The following is a 26,283-nucleotide window of genomic DNA, read 5'->3' on the forward strand; positions in this document are numbered from 1 at the left end:
GTGACCTCATTCTTCACCCCGGAAGTTAAAAATGTTGCCCCCGTTCAGAGCCCCACAGAGCATGAGCAAAGCTGCCGATGTGCATCGGCCAATACACATTGTATTGGGCTGGTGTGGTTATCCAATCTGCACTTGCCTCACTTTGCCTGAATATGCATTGGCCGATTTGCAAAACCTCGATTCGGAAGGCCGCCCAGGTGTGAATGAACGATGCGATATGACGTGAATATGAATCAGCAAAGCGTATTCAGAGAGCGTGAGTGTGAATGAACGATGCGATATGACGCATCGACCAATGCGAACTGACCCTACTTCTGTGCTCTGTGTGGAAAGGTCCAATGTGCGACACAATTTCAGAAAACAAAATAAAAATAGATGAGGCACATATGGTTCTGAAAAGGGGGCCAAAGGCAGAAGAAGGATGTGCTGCCAAAGACCCATCTAAGAGACTGAAGTATATGTGATGGGTGTATGTGAAGGGAGGAATATGTACCCATTGCTAAACCTTCCAAGCCAACAAGAATCAGACCTGGATATAACCACATTCTCATTTATGATAGTTACATGTCACTTTAACTGCCATGGCTTCAACCTATGGAATCTTGGGAGGTCTAGTTTCATTAAGTACTTAGAATTCTTTAATGCGCCCCACAGAATAAAAAAAACCCTACAACTGTCTGGCACAGGTTCTATAAGATGCAACCATGGCGTTTAAAATGGAATCATGGTGCTATAACTGCGTAGTGTGGCTACAATCCTGCTTGGGGGATTCTGAGTTAAATATGAGTCTCCTGCCTGTGCTTTCAGCCTTGCCTGAGTGAAAAGATGGGAGGCATTCTTTCAAGCACCAAGATATGGAGCTGAAGACTACAATATTCCTGTAAGCACCAAATAATTTTCTATCCTAGCCTGTCCTAGTTCTCTGTCTGCTCATAAATCTGCCACTTGTTTTGTATCCTGCATTTACAGTGCTCCAGGGAGAAGTGTCAGGAGCTTCCTTGGCCAGACACATGAATTAAATATTTAACAGTAATTCTATCACTCTAGTAACATTATCTGCTCTGCACAGCCCTCAAATGAAAAGTGTGGGCAAAATGAGAGCATACAGCTGCCATCAGCCATTGATGTTGAGCAGGTGGGTTTGCTCTATAGAATCAAATAGATAGATTAAGGCAAGAGGGGTTTTATAGAGATAGCAGTTTCTAGCTGTGAGGGCCGGCCTGCACGCCTGCTGCCTCTTTACTCATCTGCTGCTTGGGCTCTTGGGTTACCGTTACAGCCATATCTGCCAGGGCTTGGGACCAGTCTGCCTGGCTGCTTGCGATTGCCTTCCTGAAACCTTTCCTGAAATGTTGACTCTCGTTGATTTGCTAGGAATGGAGGCTTCTCCACAATCTCTACTGTGCTTTCTTACAGGCTGCACAGGAGATGCATGTCCAAGCTGCTGTGGGAATTCGACAGATAGCAGGTACCCCACACCTAGCAGTCTCTTTGCAGATAAATGTAAATGTAAATAATTCACATAATGATTTTTTTTCTTTTTGAACCATCCAGTGTGTTTTCCTGGTATAAGCAGCTGTTTTTCTAAATGGATCAATCAATGCCAGTGATTTAACAATACTACATTCTGTCGCAGTTCTTTCCTCCCATGTATTTTCTTACATTATGGCTGTCTCTTTCACCACGCTTGTTTTCCTCGCGTCATGGGAATGATGATAAACTAACGGGTGTGTTTTGCTGCAACAACTCTTCCCTGCCCCCTCCCACAGTTTTTGGGCATTGCCAAGATTATTTTCTGGTCACTCCACAGTGATGAAGATAGAGTTTAAGGAATAAAGGAATGCCTCCTATGGGTGGGGAAGTGGTCAGTGCAAAAGGAAAAAAATGCTGTAAAACAACCAATGGATGTAAAGGTGAGAATGCTTCACTGCCATACATCATAGAAAGAGTCTTATCCAAGTAGGATGGACTGTTAAATCAGGAGGAAACAAAACAAAACATCATTAATGCGGTATGAGTTGAAAACATATTACAGAATAATGCAAAAAATTAAAATTAAAAGGCACCAATAGGAATCGTCCCACAGACAAGTATATATTAGCAAGGAGTGGGGAGAGAGGGGATAGAGAGAACTTTATCTCTAACATGCCTGTTTGTCTCATGTTCTTGCCAGGCTCCGTGAAGCAAGAGAGTTTCGTGGTGGTGAATGAAGATTCTAACCGTTTGATATTCATTAATAAGGCAAAGAAAGGGGTGCAGGTAAGAAACTTCCACAGTGACAGCTTTATTTATTTGTTGCACTTATATCCTGCCTTTCTCCCCAAATGGCAGCTTACAATACTTTAAAAAACAGTAACAGCTGAAACATTGATTATAAAAGTTAAAAAAGAATTAAATAAGTTTGAATGTTGGACTACAATGCTGGAGACCAGGGTTTGATTCCCATCTTGGCCATGTAAACCCGCTAAGTAGCCTTGGGCAAGTCACATGCTCTCAGCCTCGGGGAAACAATGGCAAACCTCTGAACAAATCGTGTAAAGAAAACCCTGCGTTAGAGTCATCTTAGGGTCGCCATAAGTTAGAAATGATTTGAAATTACACAACACACAATACACTGTTATTAAAAACATGGTTAAAACATTAAAACACTTAAAATATATTTGCAATATTGCGTCCCCAACTGGCTGGTGGAGTTGAACTGTGATGTTTGTTCTTTGAATCCTCTAATAATTGTACTGTACAATTATTATTTTATTACCATTTTATTTATTATATTTTATACTGGTCAATGACTGAATAAACAACTTACTTACTATTTGCAATATAATTTCATTTAAAGATTTTAAAAATACAGCACGCTACGACACACTCACTATGGAGATTATTGCACCACCCTTTCCTTGCATGCTAAACATTGGATGTAAATGTCAAAAGGCAGATTTTATCACACACACAACTGTGCCCAGGCAGTAGGCATCCTGTACCCAACCTGGGTTTCTCCTGCACTTTGCAAATAACAGGTTCTTTGGCTTCTCGCACCCATGGCATTGCGTGATTGGCAGATTATTCATGGGTTTGCCCCATGGATCAAAAGGGATGGCAGGGGCACAGTGTAGTGGGGGAGAGTGGCATTGTGAAGTCAGCATCACTGATGATGCTTGCTTCCCAGAGGAATTGCAATTTAAAAACCGCATGTGATAGATAATTGCCATAGTTCAATGCTCAAATTACTATACCACGCTGGCTCTCTTATGAGGATCTAGTAGGAGACCCTGTTGTATTACCATCCTATTTTCTCTGATCTACCTTGTATGAAAAGGAAAAAAAAAAAACAGAAGGAAATGTATTTACACATGATTCCTTGAAAAACATGAATAAGAAAGAAATAAATATAGATGAAAGACAACATGAAAGATACTGGAAAAGTGTGTGGTCCAGAAGGTCTAAATAATAATTTGTGTACTGCTGCTTTCTTTCCAGGAAGGCTGCTTCACCATCAATGGAGTCTTCAATTTGGACACTGGTCAGGTACAAAATGTTGAGGATGTTCTTTACTGCAGACAATATGTAGAGATTGATACCAAACTCTTTAGGCCAGGAAATACAATCAGAATTTTCACATACAACATCACTTGCACTCTTGAAAACCAGCTGCCATGCTATGTGTGCCCAGTCACAATACACACATACACTGTTGTCCTCCAATGCACTGGGGACACCACTGCAAAGTTGTAAATGACTAGAGGCCAGGATGTGCCAATGGGTTCACCTTGCCTCTGCTGGGAATTCTGATTCGTCCCATGCTATTTAATTTGTGACATGGCAGCTGACTAGTAAGAGATGTCCAACAACAGTACCAGCTATAGATAGTAGCAGGAATATTGCTTGGGTAACCAGGGCTAATCTGTCATTTCCCATGTTCTGGGTGCCAGAAGAGCACAGACCTTAGGGTTAGGGGCCTTTGAAGCTTTATAAAAAAAGGCAGGCCTTTTGCAAATAGTCAGTAGAGGCAATCCTCCCTAGTTATAAAGATTTGTTGTTGTTGTTGTTGTTGTTGTTGTTGTTGTTGTGTGCCTTTAGGTTGTTTCTGATACACCCCAAAAAGATATAATTAATAGGAGAGTGAGTGAGTATTTCACAATCTCTGAATAGTCCTGTTTTAAAGTACACTGGACCCTTGTTATACGCTGGGGTTAGGTTCCAAGATCCCCGTGGATAACAAAACCCATGGATGCTCAAATCCCATTAAATATACTGACATAGCAAAATGGTGTCCCTTATAAAAAATGGAAAATCAAGGTTTGATATTTGATATGTATACTTTTAAAAAACATTTTCAAACCGTGAATGCTTGAATCAGTGTCTAAAAAATCCGTGCATAAGAAGGGCTGACTGTATAAATTCAAATAGCCTGCCAGTCCAGCAAGGAGAGAGATGTGTGGGAAATCAAACTGAACAACAACAACAACAGGAGCACACTATTCACTGTGCATTTCTTTAAATGTTTCTATTGAATATGATAAGCAATCAGCTGTAATAAATGAGGACCAAATGTAATATAATTATGAATCAGATAAATACAGCAGAAATTAAGAATCTCATTAAGTGCCATATGGGGATGGGATGATGGTTAAGGAAAGACCTGCTGGGTGAGTCTAACGGCCCACCTAGTCCAGAATTCCACTTTCTACAGTGGCCTGCCATATACATAGCCCCAAGAGACTTCCATGCACTTGTTCCTCAGCAACTGTTATCTGGGAGCACACTGCATCTGAACAACAAAGCACCATATAACCATTACGAAAAGTAGGCATTGGTAAACTTATCCTCTAGAAAGCCACTGAAACCAGTGAGACCATCACAATATCCTACATAGCAACAAATTAAATACACATTCTGTGAAGAAGTACTTCCTTTGGCCAGTTCTGAATCTCCCACCAATTCACTTTCATTGGGCAATCCTGAGCCCTACTATTATGTGAGGCAAAGAAATGCATCCTGCACCATTTTACAGGCTTCTGTCTTGCAGCTCCTCCTGCTGTAACCAGCTATGACTTCCATGCCAACGGCATGGTGAATTTGCTCTCAATATTATGGTACTCCAAACTTTAAAGGAGCTTCCCCAGGTGCTGATCCCGCTCCTTAAAAACAGTTTCAACACTTTGGATAACCCCTTTAAAGTTCATATTAAAGTAGCATTGGTTCATTCCCTCACTGACCAGCTCCCACTGCTTATAGCCATCCTTTACAAACAAAACAAATCAAAAAACCCAAAGGGACATATCTGTTGACCATCATCAGTGCAGAGATAGATTTTGAAAATCTGAGCCATCTGTTGGTTTGGGGAAGGATCCTTGTGCCCTATTTTAAGTTTGCCTTCCAGTGACAAATCTAGAAGTGTCAGCAGTTTCACTAGAATTTGATGTGTACTGAAATATTCTAATTAGTTCCAAAATTACTTTGGGGAAGGACGTTTTCACTCAAATTATTTCTTAAGTAAAAAAAAAAATCCAACCCCCACACAAAAGTGTTTGTTCGGTTCTCACTGTGCATTGTACACAGGCCATTTACCCGTCAATTGAGTAAGTGGGGTGGGAAGGTGAGGGCACTGAAGTAGAGAAGGAAGATAATGGTTGTGGCTGCCTTCCCCCAATGCTTTATAGTGCTTTTTGACAGAACATGTAAAACTGGGTTGTTTTTTTCAAAGACAGGGCCAGCATTAGTCATGGGTATTTGGGTGTCTGCCTGACTGTGCCAGATGTGGGCTCTGGACCAGCTCTAGTAGATGCTCATTCAAGGTAGCCTCTTTATCTTCCACTTCCAGGACAAGCTTTTCCTGGAACAGTTGCAACCTCTGCTGGCCATGGTGTCTCTTGGCTACAGCATATCCTTGCTGGTGTGTGATGCCCATTACTGTGGAGTCCAGGCACAAATCCAAGACTTAGTCCAGAAGGTAAGGGAGGACAAAGAAAGGTGCAGTAGCTACAGAATCAAATGACAGCAACTATCTTCCTATGTAGGGTCTGTCTCCTTTGCTGGGCACTTCGTATGCAGACCGTTCCTCCTGTCGTAAGAGACTGAAAACCTTGTTATTGATTGTGAAAAAGGTTGGCAATTTTTACAAAGTCCTATTGTAGCATATCATCATGATGTTAAGGGAATCCTGCAGTCCTGAGAGCTATGTTAGCAGAGTGCAAGTTCTAGCAGGTACTACCAAATTGAGAAGGATTCAAGTGCAGCCCCACCTGCAGGCTGTATTTCTACATCAATGGATGAGCCTAACAACGTACATAACTAGAAAGTTGGCAACCAGCTTATTAGTAGAAGGTTGACCACCAGGAACTGAACTAACAAAAGTAACTATAAACACAACAATTTGTGTTTTGATGGGATGGAGAAGACCCTGCTCCATTTCCTTCTTTTTGATCACAGCAGTTCCATCTAGTGGTTTAAAAATACAGAGGGGAAAAAAACTATTGACAATGTGGCTGGAAGGGCATCACAAAGTACATCAGCCTAACCTCATAGTCCAAGGGTGTTAATGGTGTTCTGCCAACCCACACATAAAAGGCTCCCATTTCATTGTGCAGGTAGTTCTCCACAGATTTAACCATCCATGGCCTAATTTTTTTTTTAAAGCATATGCACAAAGCAAATCTTGACTTTGCCATTTTATATAAAGGACATCATGTTACTACACCATTGTATATAATGGGACTTGAGTATCCATGGATTTAGGTATTCACGGAAAGTCCTGGCTGGAACCAAATCCCAGTGGATACCAAGGGCCCACATTACCACAAATCAGGACAACTAGTAGAACAGTTCAAAAAACACTAGATTGCAACAGCTGATATTCCAACATTGTCTGGATGATTGTTAATAAATCAGTGGATGAAGGATAATTAATTCGTAGAAAAGTGGTAGTAAAGAATTATACATAGCAAGCAACTATAAAACTTGGTTTGTTACATGCTTTCCAAGTTTCTCCTATTTGTCCTTAGGTAATAGAATCTGTGTTCCAAGAATCCAGTTTTCCTTCAAATAATGCTCAGTTTTTGAAAACCATCAGCTTTGTCCAGGTAAGCAAATGTGCCTGGAACATGATGGCACAAGACCCATGTACACTGTGCTTTTCTCTAATGGAATTGTTATGGCCCATGGGATCACCGTCCCACTTTGTTTTCATTCTCTACCTACATCACTATATTCATCTCCACACACTTATACTTGCCATTGCTATTTTACAGTCTTCAGATACCTGCAGGTGAACTGACTCATTATTTATATCTACCTCCTTTCAGATCTATTCAGATGGACAGGCCCAAGACCTGCTTAGTCCCAAAAGCCAAGTCCTGCGGGTGATGGACCTCCCCCCACTGGGGCTGTAAGTATCTGGTTTTGGTATTTCTTGGGCTTTAATGTTTACAGTTCTTTGATGACAAGGACACAGTCAATTCCATCTAACATTTTAGTCTTCTAGAATCAGGAACAATATAAGTTAGTAGAAAAAAGGTCTGAATGGTTTCGAACAGATCTGAATGGTTGCCCTTCATGTACAAGATGATTTAGCTGCAGATCTTGATGTGAGATGAATAGATCCCTAAATAGGCATGAAGAACTAAATGGATGTCAAAACCAGTATGCTATAGAGAATTGTTTGCCTAGCTGTCTCTGAATTAAGATTAAAGACCTGGAAAGAGAAATATGGTAGCAGAAGATATGAAAAGCACTAGGTGTTAAAAAGACAGCCTTTTCAGGCTTCTGACCACCCACTTTATGTTTACACCTCAGCTAAAGATTGTCAACAATCTCTGCTTCTCTCCTTAGGGTTGTGGAAGAGGCAGCTGAAATCATTGTGACTGATTCACAAGCTGCCACCCACTTCTACCGCTGTGGAGTCTCAATGTACCAAAGGTGTTTCCAGCAACCTTTTCCAAAGCCACAAAGTGCCACGTAAGAGCCACAAGAAGGCAGGGATATGCATTCAGGAGGGGAAGAAAGCAGAACATACGTGGAGGTGGGTGGTTTCCATCTCAGTGGGGCAGTGAATCTGATTAAGGTTTTGTATTTTAAAAGAGATATACCAATTTACAGGTAGGGCTTGGCACTGTGGATTTAAAGTAAAATATGGAATAAAACTGAGTACTCTGTGGACATGAAACACAGCAGTCAGTACTGAATACATGTTTCCAGCTTTGTACTGGATTCTGGCCACTCACATTATATATACATCTTGGAGATCTCTCCAAGGCTGAATATTTTCAATCTGCTAAAATGTGTCAGTGAGTTAGCATGAGTGAATGGCATTAGTAGGCCTCCAGTCTGGAATCCAATGATGATGGTAGCAAACATGCACTAGCCATGCTTTCAGTGATGCTTCTAGGTAAAGCACTTACAGCACAATAGCTGCAGAATGAACACAGTTGGCACAGCTCTCCAGAGAACTGAAGAGGCCCCCAGTGCAGTCTGTGTGTTGGAGCAAGAAGTGGTCCTTCAGAGCAAGGCATCCACACAAAGTGGCCATTAAGATATCCAGTGCTGCTCCAGTATAGGCAGTTTCTATGGCTACCCCAACTACAATGACATGCTCTGAGGAAGGATCCCTGAAGCACTTGGAAGGAAGCGGTGGGGAGAGGAAGCGGATGGTGGAAATGGGAGAAACTATGGGGAGAAAGAGAAATGGGGAAGGAGTGAGCTAGCGAAAAGCAGCGGCACGAGTGGGGAGAGAGCAGGGAAGAGGCAGTAGGGGTGATGATGCAGTAGGGGTGAGGATGCTCAAACAAAAAAGGAGATTTATGTCCCTCAGTGTGTGGAAAGCCCACTGCAATTCCAGTTGAAGCTTACAGTGGAAAAGAAGTGGTTTTATTGCACTAGGAACTTGATCTGGGTGCACTGCTGGCTTCTGGGACTTGTTGAAGATTTCCTGCTTAGACTGTAATAAAAGAGAACTAGGCAGATTGCCCAAGCAGACTTCCCTTCAGCCATCCTTCAAGTGGAGAAAGGAATCTATGAAGAACTGCTGAGGTGCTGATTCAGCACATGGTCTGCCAGGAATTGTATTACTTATTTATTAGTTCTGTTTTCAGAACTTTCCCCTAATGAGCTTAACGGGAGTGTGCATGGTTCTCCTCCTCCTTCACACAGTAGGTCAGGCTGAAAGAGAGTGACTGGCCCATGATCATCCAGAGAGTTCAATGCTCATTGGAGACTAGTTCTAAATGCAGTTGCTAGTCACAACTAGAATAGACCCACTGAATCAGCTGGATTTATCTAAATGTGATCACACAGCTACTGGTTCAGTGGCCTAAAATCTTAATTTCCCAAGTTCAAGACTCTAATGCAAAGTGGGCAATTCCAAAAAATTAGTGACCAATTTTTAACCTCTGGAAACCACCATAGGACATACTAGGATTTTTTTTTAAAAGCCTCCCAAATGTGACAATAAATTAACTAGAAATGGCTTCCAGGCCATTCAAGTTTCTTTTCTTTTTGCTCATTGACCAACCTACCCCCCCCCCCAATAAAAACAATATGAAGCATCCAATAGGAGAAAACATGTTTTAGCATTCCTCCTGAATTTTTCAGGAAGGCTATGGGGGAAACTCTATACAGGGATTAGTGGGTCACAGAAGAAGGTCACAAGATGCCCACTCCTTTGGCAATGACTATACCACACAAGATTTAATAAAGGTTGACCATTATACAGCAACCCTTTAGTCTTTGTTACATGTTGTTTGGTAATGTTAACTGCCATCAAGTTGACTTTGACTTATGGCAAACCCATGAAGGACAGACCTCCTAGTTCCCCTATCATCAACAGGTCTACTCAGATTTTTCAGACTAAGGGCCATGGCTTGATTGAGTCTTTCCATCTGGAATGTGGTCTTCCTCTTTTCCTACTGTCTTCTATCTTCCCAAACATTATTGTCTTTTCTGGTGAGTCATGTCTTCTCAGGACATGTCCAAAGTACGACAGTCTCAGTTCAGTCATCTTGGCTTCTAGGAAGAGTTCAGATTTGATTTGCTCTAGGACCCATTTATTTGTCTTTTTAGCCATCAGTATCTGTAAAACTCTTCTCCAGCACCACATTTCAAATGAGTTGATTTTCTTCCAGTCAGCTTTCTTCACTGTCCAGCTTTCCCAACCATACATAGAAATACGATGGTATGGATAATCCTAACGTTAGTATTCAGTTATATATCTTGATACTTTAGGATCTTGTCTAGTTCCTTCATAGCTGTTCTCCCTAGTCTTCCTCTGATTTCTTCACTGCGGTTTCCATTCTGATTAATGATGTAGCCACGATATGGAAAATGTTGAACTATTGCAGTGTCTTCTCCATCTACTTTAAAGTGATGTAAATAATCTGTGGTCATTATTTTTGCTTTCTTAATGTTCAGCTGTAAACCTGCCTTTGCACTTTCTTCCTTGATAATTCTTCAGTAATTGTTCCAAGTCTTTGCTATTTTCTGCTAGCACTATTGTGTCATTCGCATATCTTAAGTTGTTGATGTTTCTTCCTCCAATTTTCACACCTCCTTCCTCCAAATCTAATCCTGTTTTATGTATATTTTTGGCATACAATTTGAAGAGATACGGTGATAGAATTGCACTTTCTAAAATTTGTCTCATACCAAGTTTCAAGAAAAATGAACCAATCTCAGCAATTTTCTTCAAGTTAAACTGATAGGATGCAGCCTTGCTTGACCACCTTGCCAACTGAAAACCATTCTGTTTATCTATATTCTGTCACAACAGTATTCCTCTAGATATCCGGGTGCTGCTATACAATAAGTATGTCTATCAATATTAATAACAGTGCACATAACAATAACAAACACACAAAAAACCCTCCCAAAACCCTCCAGAAAAATAATCGTCAAAGCAGTTAAGAGGTAGACCTTATAATAACACAAGCAATGATATGACACCTGGACAAACAAGAACAATTTTAACCTGCAATGTTGATATCAGATGTATCTTTTATAGCAGGGGTTAACATTATGCAGCCCTCCCGATGTTGTTGAACTACAGCTCCCAGCATTCCACCTCATCAGCAATTATGGTTGGGATGGTAGGAACTGCAGTCCAACCACTTTCCCACCCTGCTTTAAAGGAAGGATGTTCCACAATCAAATACCTTAGCACCAAAGTTTCTCCTTTGTTGCTGCATAATGTACTGAAGATACTTGGAAAAGTGTCTTCCCTGCAGCTCTTTTGACACAGGGAAGCTATAGAGATCAACATTCTTTTGGGTCCAAGCTGTTTAGGCCTTTGAAGGGAAGCACCTCCACCTTTGAATTGGGCTCGGAAATGAATAGATAGCCATCCACACGAAGCAGCCAAGAAAGCATCTTCAGAATCTGTGAAATATGGTTCTATTTGGCTGTAGCAGTTAGAGTTTTGGCAGTTGTCTAGTACATGAGCTCAACCATCCAGATCCAATTCAAATGCTGCCTCCACATGCAACACATTCCAATGGCCCTTTGTATTAGAAATCGCATGGGACATGTAGTGTGGAGTAGGAACATTGCAGCAGTAAGTTTAGCCCCTTGATTTACAAACATGCACTGTTAGGTATGCACATGTGCACACTGAGAGCTATATGCATAAAATGCTTCTTCCCCACACATTTGGGACTTTACCTTTTTTATGGATCAAATCGTACAAAAGAAACAGTTGTGATATGTAGAGCTCTTTTCTGACACTGAAAATGTGCAGTTACCTATTATCCTTTCTCATCTTCTTGCTATTCCACTACACTGTGAGAGCAGAGATGAAGAAAGCAGTAAAAATTAACATGGTATACTCAAACAGTGAAGCTGAGTTGCAAAGTAGACATCTGAATGAGATATTAGCAAGGAACGTACATAATAAACTATCTGCCCAGACTTAACTGCCTTACTTTCCTCTCTAAGATGTGGCATCCTCTTTACCATCACCATTGAAACAAAAGTGGCAGAGGGTCAGGGGCTTCAGCGTGCTACTGTCCGGATCTTTGAGTTCCTTGGAGGAAATGAGCAGCCCTGCACTGATCCGTAAGTATAGAGTTCTGAACAGAGCTCAGAAAAGTAAGTATTGGGGCTACATTTCCTAGAACTGTTTTCTCTTGCTAGCCAAGCTAGTTGGGGAATTTTCTGACGTCTGGGCAAAGTCACATTTTCTGCTCATCCCTCAGCCTAATTAATGTTTCATGTGCTTAGATATTCCATGTGCTTCTGTGATTATTTATTCCTTGCTGCTTTTTCCTTGTCCAGCTTTTTGCCTCTTTCTTGGGCTTTATCTGCTGTGCCCCTTCCTCCTGAAGCAGGGTTTCTCCCCTGGATCCTGAAGCGACTGCTGGAAGACAACACCCTTACATTTTTGCTGTTATGCCTGACCCTGCCAGGTTGGTTTTTATCTGCATGGTGGTCCTGATCCTGATAACAGCAAAATGGCATCACATTCATTCTCCCTTGCATTTGAATTTTTGAAACCTTAAGTTCTTTCTCTGAATAAGAAGCAATTTGTGAATATGAGTAAATTATTACAAGCTGAACTGACAGTTTCCAAATGCTCTTCAAAGGCAGCTCCATGTAGAGTTCATTATAGTAAGCCAACCAGGGGGTAACTAAGGCATGTATTACCATGGTCATCACTATCTGAGAAGGCCTTATTAGCCCCAGCGTGGAGTGTGACTCTTTACATGCTTTCTGAATGTGCACCACTACTGTTTAAGCCATTGTGCAAGATCTTTGCCTGCGTCCTCCATCCTTTGGGATTTTAGATCAAGAAATGGAGCTTCTTTGGGTGCTTTTCAACTCTTTAATTTAGTAATTCAGCAGAAGAGTGTACAGCATCTAAAAAAGAAAACTAAAAATTCTGAATAAATCAAATGTTAAATGGATTATGACCCCAAAGTGTTATTCATCAGTGATGCCTACTGGCATATCTAATTGCAATAGCCAGTATTGTGGTGAATATCCTTCTGCAAATATCATGGGTCCCCAACAAGGCATAGTTTGTGGTATGATGACTAACCAACTTTCACCATAAGATATTAAGTCTAGTAAGGCAATACTGTTGTTCTGAGGGCTTTATCACATGAGCCCCATTCTTGCTGCAATGATGCTTGTCAACGAAAATGGAGTTATATCTGTTTGTATTCATTGCATCACTGCATGTCTTTGCAATTGTGTGACTGCTGCCATTGTGCTCTCTTCCTGATTCCCTCTTGCCCTATTCAGCATGCCTTCCATTTTTAAATGTTAATGTTAATTTTCACTTTTCCATGCAATTCCAGAGTTCTGTTACTGCAATCTAAGGGTTTTTTTTAAATAAAAGAAATAGAAAAATTAATAAATAAAGGTAAACAGGCTGTTTGGGAATAGCAAGGGGGAGGAGAGACAGTGGGAGTGGAGGGGACACTAACACCATGTCACTACCAACAACGCAACTTCCCTGGCAGCAATGTTTTGCACCTGGGGACTAGCACAATTGAGAGTTCATTGACAGGTTTCCCCCTTCAATGAAAAGGGGACCACACAAAGGGGGCACAGCAGTTACAGGTCAGAGATGATGCCATGTGATAGGTATTGCCAAAGCTGCTTTTTTCCAGGTCTAAACACAGTTTAAAAGTTACATATTGTAATCTTCCAAGACTGGATGGCTGGACATGAGGCCAGGAGAAAAGCATAAAGTTCACTAAACCTACTGTAAGGTGCATTGAGCACATTTTTTGTTATGATAAGTTCAAATGATATATTCCCATGAGAACAAAATGACAGAGATTTCCTTCTAGACTACTCCATGTGCTAAGAAATTCAGAGATAATACAGAAGAGCCATCTTGAACCTTAGCTAAGAGTGTTGTATCTTTTTTTAGATGCTTCTGGAGAAGAGATACTGTCTGCCATCTCACTGACTGAACAAGTGAGAACTGTAACAAAAAGAATTGCACCAACCCACTGGGACCCCACTCAAGAGGCTCAGAAACGAAGAGCAGCAATAGGGGAGCTGAGAGCCCAGCTCTTCCTCAGTGATCAGGCAGAGCAGGGCAGCATAATCATTCAGTTGGAGAAGGTGATAAAGGAGCTACAGGTAATATGGTTACACAGCATCACTCTGGTAATACAAATCCTGAACAATAACGGCCTAGCTGTGCAACCAATGTACCAGAAATTTCAAGCACCCACAGCTAAATTTGAGGCACAATATTTTGGATTGATAGAAAACTTTGGCCAATTAAATCTAGCATCTGGCAAGCATAAATAGGGAATGATCTCATAGGCCCTATAGATGTGAAACACAGCCACTTGCACAGAGTTCATCCAGGCTACAGAAATGGAGTCATACTTGTTGTTTGTTGTTAACTGCCCTTGAATTGACTTCAACTCTGTGAATGAGACTTCTCCAAGACCCCATATTCTCATCCTCTCTACTCAGGTCCTGCAGGTTCAGTCCTGTGACCTCCCTGATTTGAGTTTATCCATCTGGCATGTGGTCTTCCCCTCTTTCTGCTGCCCTCCACTTTTCCAAGCATGATTTTCTTTTCCAGTGTGTGATGCCTTCTCATGATGTGGCCAAAGTATGACCACCTCTATTTAGCCATCTTGGCTTCCAGGGGGGAGTCCTGATCTATTCTAGTAGGCGTTTGTTTGTTTGTTTGTTTGTTTGTTTGTTTGTTTGTTTGTTTTGGCCACTCACAGTATCCTCAGCACTCTTCTCCAGCACCATATCTTAAATGTGTTGATTTTATTTCTATCTACTTTCCTCACTGTCGAGCTCTCACATTTGTATGTTATGATGGAGAATACGATGGCTTGCACAATTTCTAACTTTAGTGCTCAGTTATATACTTTACACTTTAGGATCTTTTCTATTTTTTTCATAGTTGCCCTTCCCATTCCTAGGGCCGAAACAGATAGCCTTGAAGAGACAGCTTGAAGCCATTCCTTCCGAAGATGGATTGGGGTCATGGCAACTACATGCTGCTGCCCCAATCCTTTTTGCAGCCAGCCAAAAATGGAACGGCAAAGAGACACTTCTTTTTGGGCCAGCAGAAAGGCGCCTTTTCCCACCCCGTGCGGGCGGCCCATGGGTGGCTTCAAGCTGCTCCGGTGGCACATGGCATATAAATGCTGTGCCACTGGAGCGCCTGGAAGCCATCCTACGTTTGAGCACCAGCACAGCTTCTGGGTGTCTAGAGGTCATGCGGTGTCAGTATGCCAAGCCCCCAAGCCGACTGGAATCTGGCTTTTCATACCGATCTGTTTCCTTCCCAGGCTTCTTCTGATTTCTTGACTACAGTCTCCATTCTGGTCAATGTTTGATCCTAGGCAGAAGACAAGGAGGAAAAGGGGGGCCAGACTGGTTTAAAATGACTTTGTAAAAATAAGCTTCTTTGTTAGTGGCTTTGTTAACTGAGATTTGCCTGCATTAAAAACACTTGGGCCTCTCCTCATATATGGAATGTGTTCCAGTGCCCAGATGATTTGGTTGATCCTTTTTGTACCTTTCCCAGTTCACAATATCCTTTTAGAGATGGGACATCCAGATTTGTACAGTATATTCATGCCAAGCTATTAGTTTTCATAAGACGATAATGATTTATAAACAAAACAAAACATACTTCACTCCCTTTCTTATTAACCCTTACCAGGAGAATTTACCCCTAAAGCTAAAGGGAAATGAAATCTTAATAATATTGTTTTATTCCTGGGGCAGGAAGAATAAAAAAATCAGATTTTAAAAAATGTTTGAGAATTTTTGTTGTTGTGGGACTTGCATACATTTTATTTACCTAACCTAAGTGTAGTTTTCAGATAATGAAAATTTATTTATGTTTCTGTTTTACTCTTTGTTAATTCCTAAAAAGACTAGACCTTTTGTACAGTGAGGTGCATTGATCCTTTTGGAATGGCCATGGAAGACAGTGGCATATAGTATTTTCTTGCTGTTAGGGTACCACTTAGGGTTGGTTCAAGGGTTTCTTGGTGATATGGCCCAAAGTATAGCCTGTCTTGAAGCTAACATATTGTGTTGGACTGTTTTCAAGGTTCTGAAGAGTCAAAATTGGGAGAAAAAGGAGAAATCAGCTGATGAAATAAAGGAAGGAGACACTTTCCTTGCAGCCAGGGTAAGTACCCAATCTCAGTTTTTCAACCCCATTCTCTGATATGGGGGAACAAATGTTCCAAAAGAAGCCCTGTCCATTTTTCACACCACATCAACCAGTAGTCCAAAGAGCTGAAAAAGTAATATTGTTCTGTTTGTTCATCCTTTCTCTCAAGCTTTTGAGGTACACCATCATTTTAAATTGGAAAAATCGACCTGTAGATTATTATTTCAGGCCAGTATGAAATAAACTGTATTATAGGTGTGTGCTCTTCATTTTCTTTCCCTCTCCTCCCTTTTTCTAACTGATGACTAAATTTTGCTCAGGCACTCACACATAAGAGTGAGCTGAGAAGCTTCTCACTGAAACAACTTGCAATGTAACAGAAGCGCCATAAGTGTGGGGGAGAGGGAGAGAAAGTCACCTCCTGTGTTGTTTTAACTAATTTAACTGTATTCTGTTCAGGTCCAGATCTCACCAGATATATATGACAGGGAAAAATTTGGGAACCATCCGAAAAGCCAGCAGAAACAAAATGATCTACATCAACAGAAAGAGATAAAAGGTCTGAACATTTGTCTGGGCAAGAATTGGCTACTACTGTTAAGAATTTCAAAGGGTTTTCATGAAATTCAAATGAAGTCAATAAATGCACAGATAATACAATACCTTCACTTGTAGAATCAAGACACCTCCACTGTGTATCCAACATCCAGTGCAATATTGGCTATCTACCTTTCTACACAAAGCCCTAAAGGAAAAATCGCCAATATTAAATCTTTATGAGGTTGTTCCTTTTACTATATTTGAGCTGGTGTAGATGGCCTTAGTTTTTACAGACAGATAATATAAAATACTATCAGTAAATCTCAAAAAGAGGCATCTGTGAAGAGCTGTTGTTAGAGGAAATATATTCTTAATGTAAAGTGGGATAGGATATGAAAGTGAGCATATTTTATCTTAACTTGTACAGCAAGACCTTATCCCACAGTGTCTGAAAAGTTTTCCATCTGCTAATTTGACATCTTTGTTTCTATGGAAGATGGTAGGATCCGAAATATCCAGTTTGGCCAAGTTGGTGACCAGGAAGAAGCTACAAAAGATCAACATTTCACCAAAGAAGCCTATAACCATAGAGATCTGATCCTGGATGGGACAGCCCAAGCACAGAGCCCTGTAAGTGTCAAAGGTGGTGTGGGGTATCACATCTTGATTTAAATAACATTCTTCTGGCACCTTCAAGCTTAACCAATTTTATCTGGCATAAGCTTTTGTGGAGTCCAAATCAATTGTGTGGATTGTGGCATGGAAACAGTGATTTAATATTTGCTAACCACAATCTGAACCATGTACAAACTGCATTAAAGAAGGAAGAAATGGTAAGGAGCCACAGTTTGAAGCCTATGGTTTAGCAATATCCATCTGAGCTGGGTCTTGTTCCCAAGCAAACAAAAGCTTAGGTTTTAAAAAACAAGACAACCCCCCCATCCAATGTTAATGGTGGTGATGACGATAATAATAATTTATAATAATAAAGAATCAGTTGCAGGGATTTGTTTCCCTTTGCCTCTGCTCAATACTCACTTAGTATTTCTAGTTGTAAAGCCTTCACTTAGATTAGAATCTAGGGTAGATTCCTCATCCAGAGGTTCCAAGGCAATCAAGACCCTACAGGTATTTTTACTTCCCAGGCCCATCAACACTAGCCAGCATTGTCAATAGTGAGGCATTATGGAAGATGCAATCCAAAAACATTTGGAAGACTATACCTCTGCTGTAGAGTATGTATGGTTGTCATCTTTTTTTTTCTTGCAGAAATCGTGGGCCTGTTACAATGCTGTGTTGAAATTTTTCCCCATCTTTCTAGCAGGGAAAGCTTCATTTGCTAAATCTGTGCATATCAGGCAATCACCTAAAGCACAGGTGAAAACCCTGACAGGAAAGCAAAAGTAATGATCCTTTGGCTGCACATATTTTCTGTGTATGTTTTACAGTACTCTGCACAGTATTGCAAATAGCTTGGGATGTATAAAACATGATTTATGTTGTCCAGAGGAAGCCAGACTGAAGAAAACGTGCACTTCTTGGATTACAGTACTTTAAATTTGAACTGTACCATTATGCTGCTCTCTTTCAGAACTGGGCTGGTGAGCAGCACCAAGGTATTAAGGAGAGGTTCTCTCTAGCCAAAGTCAAGAGGCAGCATCTCCAAAAACAACACCAACTCCTGATCCAGCAGGAGATTTTGAGAGTGGAAAAGGAGCTGGAAGGCCAAGAGAAGGTAAGAAGTTTAGTGGTTTCATTGGCAGCTCAGTTTTATTAGTCCAAAACACACTGCAGAAATAATTCAGTTTGAGATCACTTTAACTGCCCTGGCTCAGTGCTAGCGAATCCTGTGAATAGTTTATTGTGGCACCAGAGCTCTCTGACAGAGAAGGCTAAATGTCTCACAAAACTACAGTTCCCAGAATTCCCTAGCACTGAGCCAGGGCAGTTAAAGCAGTCTCAAACTGGATTATTTCTGCAGTGTGTTTTGGATCTTTAAGTTCCTCTAGGAAGGGAATAGTTTGTGTAAGAAATACTAAGACCACTCTGAGACAAAAGCATACAACATCCTGCAAGAGAGAAATTTTCTTAACCATCAGCAATACTAGAAACAGAATCAGGATGTAAAACTTGGGTTCACTTTCCTTGAACCAGTCACCCTCTTACTTAAGGCACCAGAAAAACAGTCTTGGAGGGCTATGCTTTGCCCTGCTCTGGTGTAGTGACATAACAACACATCTGAAAGTTTTCTTCTGTTTGAATTCCAGATTTCCCCAGCCCAGCAAGAACCTCTACTCTGGCAGAAGGAAAAGCCCTTGTTCACTTTGTGTATGGAGACATTGCAAAGAGAACAGGCAGAAGCAGAAAAAGATCTGGAGGAGCTGTACCAGGAATGCCAACATGAAATTCAAACTCAGAAGCAGCACTTCTTGCAGGTCACCAGAGCTATGATGCCCTGTTGCAAAGTGATCCTTCAAAGACTGAATCTACACTGCAGCATTTATGTAGTTTGACATCACTTTAACTATTTTACACTAGTGGCTCTTTGGCAGCCTCTTTGAGATGGGTGAACTGAACCAGCTCACTCATTATTGGATTTGGTGGAAGGGAAGCTAAAGTCAAAGCTTGGGATATTATTTTTAAAGTAATTTTTTAACAGCTCTAAGGCTCAATTGTTGTTTTTTACTCAGTTGCTGTTATTTTTTGTGGTGTACAATCTACAAAATACATATAAAACAATAAGTAATAATATAAGATAGAATTGGTTAAAATAAGCAGGCAACAATTAAAAACATCAACATCAACTATCTAATCAAATATCAGATAGGTAATCACACAGTGCCTGGGAATGCTTCCCTGAACAGGATAGTCTTCAACTCAGATGTAAAAGTTTCAAAGAAGTGATGACCCGTGTTTGTGGGGGAAGAAGGTTCCAGGAGTGAGGGGCAGCAAGTGAGGAGGGACGAATCTGGGACGGGGCAGTGGAAATCCAAGCCTGGGACAGCAGACCTTGACAGCTAGAACAAAGAGTGTGAGTGGGAATGTACGGAGAAAGAAGTTCAGATAAAGAGGGGCCAGCCCATGCAGGGCTTTAAAGGTCAACAATAGAAACTTATACTGAATACGGAAGGGAAAGGGGAGCCAGTGAAGGAGAATATTACTTCCCTTGATCTAGACACTATACTTCTATTGATGCAACCTAAAATCGCATTGGCCTTTGTAGTGGCTGCATCACACTGTTGACTCATGTTCATCTTGTAGTCTACTTGGACTCCCAGATCCCTTTCACATGTAGTTTCGTTCAGCCAGGTGTCCCCCATCCTATATCTGTGCATTTCATTTTCCACCCTAACCGCAGTACCTTACATTTCTTCGTGTTGAAGTTCATTTTGTTAGCTTTGGCCCAGCTTTCTAGTCTATTCAGGTCGTTTTGAATTATGATCCTGTCCTCTGGGGTGTTAGCTACTCCTAATTTGGTGTCATCTGCAAATTTGATAAGTATGCCCCCCAATTCTGTCATCCAAGTCATTGATAAAGATATTGAATAGCACTGGGCCCAGGACAGAGCCCTGTGGGACCCCACTAGTCACTTCTCTCCAGGATGAAAAGGAGCCATTGTTGAGCACCCTTTGGGTTCAGCCACTCAACCAATTACAAACCCATGTAACAGTTACCTTGTCTAGCCTACATTTTACAAGCTTGTTTGCAAGAATGTCATGGGAAACCTTGTCAAAGGCCTTACTGAAATCAAGATATACTATATCCACAGCATTCCCTTCATTTACCAAGCTAGTAATTTTATCAAAGAAAGAGATCAGATTTGTCTGGCATGACTTGTTTCTCTGAAACCCATGTTGACTTTTTGTGATTATGGCATTGCCTTCTAGATGTTCACAGACATGAGCTGCTCTAGAATCTTTCCTGGTATTGATGTCAGACTAACTGGACGATAATTGTTGGGATTACGAGGCGCTTGGTAGGAAGCTGAAAGGAATGGATGTACAGGTTGTCATCTCGTCTCTTCTGCCAGTTGAAGAGCATGGTCCAGGAAGGGAGAGGAAAATAGCAGATGTGAACAACTGGCTTCGCAGATGGTGCCGCCGAGAAGGATTTGGATTCTTCGATCATGGGCTGCGGTTCCATGAGGAGGGACTTCTTGCAACAGACGAGTTGCATCTCACGCCAGTTGGAAGAAATGTTTTTGCCAACAGTCTCAAGAACTTGATCAGGAGAGCTTTAAACTGAGTTCCGAGGGGAAGGGAGACAATATTAAGGAAGGCGAAAGGGATGGCGAAAATAGTCAAACTGACATAGAGGAAACAAGGCAAACAGTGCAAGGACCCAGCAGTGGGAGGCAAAAAAACTTGCACAGGCAGCAAGTAAAAGGGAACCATGGTCTGCGATGTCTCTACACTAATGCACAAAGCATGGGAAATAAGCAAGATGAACTCGAACTCTTAGTACAACAAAGCAAATATGATATAATAGGCATCACTGAAACCTGGTGGGATGAGTCTCATGATTGGAATGTGGAAATAGAGGGGTATAACCTTTTAAAGAGAAACAGGCCAAACAGGAAAGGAGGAGGAATAGCACTACATGTCAGAGATATTTACACCAGTGAAGAGATCCAGGACATCAATACTGGCAGCCAGGTGGAGAGCATGTGGATAAAAATTAAAGGGGAGGGAAACAACAAGGATATTATTGTGGGAGTCTACTACAGACCCCCAAGTCAGACTGAGGAATCGGATGATATCTTTCTAGAACAGATGACCACACAGTCAGAAAAGAGAGATGTAGTAGTGATGGGTGACTTCACCTACCCTGATATTTGCTGGAAGTCAAACTCAGCAAAATCCTCAAGGTCTAGCAAATTCCTCACTTGCCTGGAAGACAATTTCATGGTCCAAAAGGTGGAAGAGGCAACAAGGGGGTCAGCTATTTTAGATCTGATCCTAACCAACAAGGATGACTTGGTTAATGGGGTGCAAGTGGTGGGATCATTAGGTGGAAGTGACCATGTTCTCCTGGAGTTTGTAATACAGTGGAAAGGAGAAGCCAGGCAGAGTCAGACACGCATCCTAGACTTTAGGAGAGCAGATTTCAGTAAACTTAGAGAAGTATTGAGGGCGATTCCATGGTCAGAAATACTAAAAGATAAAGGAGTTCAGGACGGATGGGACTTTCTCAAAAGGGAGATACTGAAGGCACAATTTCAAACAGTTCCAGTGAGAAAGAAAAACGGGAGGTGTCTCAAGAAACCAGGATGGATGACTAAGGAACTTTCAACGGAGCTAAGTTTGAAACGGAACATGTATAAGAAATGGAAAAAGGGGGAAATCACAAAAAAGGAATTCAAAGAAATAGCAGGCATGTGTAGGGGTAAAGTCAGAAAAGCTAAAGCGCAGAATGAACTCAGGCTTGCTAGAGAGGTTAAGAACAATAAAAAGGGCTTTTTTGGATATGTCCGCAGCAAGAGGAAGAAGAAGGAAACGGTAGGGCCACTGCGTGGAGAAGATGGCAAAATGCTAACAGGAGATAGAGAAAAGGCAGAATTACTCAACACCTTCTTTGCCTCAGTCTTCTCAGAAAAGGCAAAGGGTGCTCAACCTGAGGATAATGGAGCAGAGGACAGAATAGGGGAATTTCAGCACAGAATAAGTAAAGAGATAGTAGAGGAACACCTTGTTAATCTAAATGAATTTAAGTCTCTGGGACCAGATGAACTCCATCCAAGGGTTTTAAAAGAACTGGCAAAAGTAATATCGGAGCCATTGGCAATCATATTTGAAAACTCCTGGAGAACAGGAGAGATCCCAGCAGACTGGCGAAGGGCAAACGTTGTCCCCATCTTCAAAAAGGGGAAAAAAGAGGATCCCAACAATTATCGTCCAGTTAGTCTGACATCAGTTCTAGGAAAGATTCTGGAACAGATCATTAAACAGAGAGTCTGTGAACATCTAGAAGGCAATGCCATAATCACAAAAAGTCAACATGGGTTTCAGAGAAACAAGTCATGCCAGACAAATCTGATCTCTTTCTTTGATAAAATTACTAGCTTGGTAAATGAAGGGAATGCTGTGGATATAGTATATCTTGATTTCAGTAAGGCCTTTGACAAGGTTTCCCATGACATTCTTGCAAACAAGCTTGTAAAATGTGGGCTAGACAAAGGAACTGTTAAATGGATCTGTAATTGGTTGACCGGCCGAACCCAAAGGGTGCTCAACAATGGCTCCTTTTCATCCTGGAGAGAAGTGACCAGTGGGGTCCCACAGGGCTCTGTCCTGGGCCCAGTGCTATTCAACATCTTTATCAATGACCTGGATGACAGAATTGGGAGCATACTTATCAAATTTGCAGATGACACCTGTCCAGAGGACAGGATCAAGATTCAAATTGACCTGAATAGACTAGAAAGCTGGGCCAAAGCTAACAAAATGAAATTCAACACAGAGAAATGTAAGGTATTGCACTTAGGGCGGAAAAATAAAATGCACAGATATAGGATGGGTGACACCTGGCTGAATGAAACTACGTGTGAAAGGGATCTAGGAGTCCAAGTAGACCACAAGTTGAACATGAGTGAACAGTGTGATGCGGCAGCTAAAAAGGCCAATGCTATTTTAGGCTGCATCAATAGAAGTATAGTGTCTAGATCAAGAGAAGTAATAGTGCCACTGTATTCTGCTTTGGTCAGGCCCCACCTAGAATATTGTGTCCAGTTCTGGGCGCCACAATTCAGAAAGGACACTGAGAAACTGGAACGTGTCCAGAGGAGGGCGACAAAAATGGTGAAGGGTCTGGAAACCATGCCCTATGAGGAACGACTTAGGGAGCTGGGGATGTTTAGCCTGGAGAAAAGAAGGTTAAGAGGTGATATGATAGCCCTGTTTAAATATTTGAAAGGATGTCATATTGAGGAGGGAGCAAGCTTGTTTTCTGCTGCTCCAGAGAACAGGACCCGGAACAATGGATGCAAGCTACAGGAAAAGAGATTCCACCTGAACATTAGGAGGAACTTCCTGACAGTAAGGGCTGTTCGACAGTGGAATGCACTTCCTCGGAAGGTGATAGAGTCTCCTTCCTTGGAGGTGTTTAAACAGAGGCTGGATGGCCATCTGTCAGGGATGCTTTGATTTGGATTTCCTGCATGGCAGGGGGTTGGACTGGATGGCCCTAGTGGTCTCTTCCAACTCTACGATTCTATGGCGGGGTACATACCGCCACTTTGCGCCGCTCTGCCGCCGCCGCCAGTAGGTCCGCGGGGGAGCCGGAGCCTTCACACGGCCCGACTCCCGCGCGGACCGAAAAAGAAGCTCCAAAATGGAGCTTCTTTTTTCGTCGCGTTTGCGACGTAGCGAGGCGCCAGGGGCGCGCTCGCTACGTCACAAGCGGCGCGACACGTCTGGACGCTGTGCGTCCAGTACGTAAAGATGGCGGCGCCCATGTGGAAGGGGCGCCGCCATCTTGTACGTATTCTATACGTACTAGGGTTAGGGGGGTGCGGAAGCACCGCCCCTTCCTAACCCTAGTACGTATAGAAGACGTACTAAATGGCGGTATGTATCCCGCCCATGATTCTATGATTCTTTGTTCCCCTTTTTGAAGATTGGAACAACATTTGCCCTCCTCCAGTCTGCTGGGATTTCTCCTGTTCTCCAGGAGTTTTCAAAGATTATTGCCAATGGTTCTGATATTACATTTGCCAGTTCTTTTAATATTGGATGTAGTTCATCTGGTCCTAGAGACTTATATTCGTTTAGGTTAAACAGGTATTCCTGTACTATCTCTTTACTTATTCTGTGCTGAAATTCCCCTAATCTGTCCTCTGCTCCATTATCCTCACGTTGAGCACCCTTTTCCTTTTCTGAGAAGACTGAAGCAAAAAAGGTGTTGAGTACTTCTGCCTTTTCTCTGACTTGTTAGCATTTTGCCATCTTCTGCACGCAGTGGCCCTACTGTTTCCTTCTTCTTCCTTTTGCTGCAGTAATGCAGAGGCTTTCCCCTTGTGTACATCACCATGCTACTTTTATTGATTTGGGTGGGATGTGAGGTTAAAACCTCCTCACAGCACCATGGCCATACTACTGAAGATCACTGCAGTAGCGAGGATGCTTCAAACTCACCCTAGTCCTAACATGATGAGGCAGAAATCTGCACCACAGAACCCTTTAAAATAGAGCATCTCACATGTTTCCCATGAGCAAGGTAAGATCATGGACCATTTTTTGAGGTAAAGCAGCAGCAATTGTGAGAGTGGAAGGTAAAAAGAGTATGCCAGCTCCCAGGGGAAGAAAAATGAGTAAAGTATTGGCAGCTTGTTTTGGAGGTTGCTTCTTGTATAGGGCGGGAAGCATTTCAGTAACATTGGATGCCCTTGGGATCAGATCCACTTGTTATACAGAAAGTTTAGAAATTCTTTCCCAGGCCTGTTTATCACTTTCTCTGCCATGGAGTAAAATCTTCTTTGGATTTCTTTTACAGGTGTTCCAAGCATTTAAGAGACATGCTGAAGAGCAGATGGATGCCCTTGAAAGGCAATATCGAAAACTGCTGAAGGAATCCCTCAGGGATGCCATCATCCTTTCCGCTCATAACCAGCAACTGCAAGCTGAGAAGCAACTTGCTTTCAGAGAGACAGCAACCCAAACTGATTTCCAAACCCTAAAGCAGAAGGACAAGAGCCATTCCACAACCTAAGATGTTGCGTTTGTGCTATTATTTTATCTGATTTTAAAAAATAATTCAGCACCTAAGCCCTATTAAATAAACAACACTCTATTAAGGTGGTCACGGTTATGTTTTAACAGTTTTAATTTGGTCTTCAGCTAATTGTTTTATTAATGTTTAGCCATTTGGATTTTGGATTTGGTTCAAATTCATCTTGTAATCTACCTCAGGTGTTACACTGGTTAGAAGGCAAGATTACTTTCTAAGACAGGTAGACATTCCAAAATATTAACTATATCCAAAAGTCTTAACATTTCATTAAATTAACAAAGATAGAAACTGTGTGTCATTTTAATTAAAGCTAACACTAGCTGGTTGTACTGAATATGTAACTGGCATATGCTTCTATGCTTGGCTTGAGAAGTAGTATCTCAAGCTGAGGTGTTTCTGGATAAAAGCACTTACCTCCACCACTTTCAATCTGTTGTCTATCTTGAGGATGGAAGCTGCCTTTTAAAGTAACAACTGCTGATTTAAAATAGACAGGAGAAAATGGCTCTCTTAGATCTCCTCCAGATACAACAGGGGTGGCTTCAAAAAGGTAGGTGTGAGAATAAAGTGTCTCGGTGCTCTGTCTGATGGCACTTGGGCTCCATGCTTTCTCATATCTATATAAAAATCCAGAAATTTTGAGGACAGTACTACAGGTTGAGTATCCCTTATCCAGAAACCAGTAATCCTCCAAAATCCAAAACTATCCACGAGTGGCTGAGATAGTGACATCTTTGCTTTTTGAGGGTTCAGTGTATACAAATATTTTATGAACAAACTTATTAAAAACATCGTACATAAAATTACCTTCCAGTTGGGTAGAAAGTGTATATGAGAGATAAATTATTTTTGTGTTTAGACTTAGGTTTAATCTCCAAGGTATCTCATTATGTATATGCAAATATTTCAAA

General features: G+C 41.6%; 1 protein-coding gene across 1 annotated transcript; it reads left to right on the plus strand.

The window, feature by feature from the left end:
* The first annotated feature begins 210 nt into the window (after positions 1-210).
* LOC149316786 (uncharacterized) lies at positions 211-25,432 on the plus strand. The gene is made up of 17 exons (XM_089518332.1): positions 211-243; positions 1,417-1,468; positions 2,174-2,259; positions 3,481-3,528; positions 5,825-5,953; positions 7,005-7,082; positions 7,305-7,387; positions 7,831-7,956; positions 11,923-12,042; positions 12,262-12,392; positions 13,868-14,082; positions 16,040-16,120; positions 16,565-16,664; positions 17,142-17,275; positions 18,237-18,380; positions 18,913-19,080; positions 25,136-25,432. The coding sequence occupies exons 1-17, from the start codon at positions 211-213 to the stop codon at positions 25,349-25,351; spliced, it is 1,944 nt and encodes a 647-aa protein (XP_089374458.1). The 3' UTR covers positions 25,352-25,432.
* The last annotated feature ends 851 nt before the right edge of the window (positions 25,433-26,283 follow it).

The sequence above is a fragment of the Sceloporus occidentalis genome, unplaced genomic scaffold (genome assembly GCF_023333645.1).
Source record: "Sceloporus occidentalis isolate IW3139 unplaced genomic scaffold, rSceOcc1.0.p SCAF_3, whole genome shotgun sequence".
Classification (NCBI taxonomy): domain Eukaryota; kingdom Metazoa; phylum Chordata; class Lepidosauria; order Squamata; family Phrynosomatidae; genus Sceloporus; species Sceloporus occidentalis.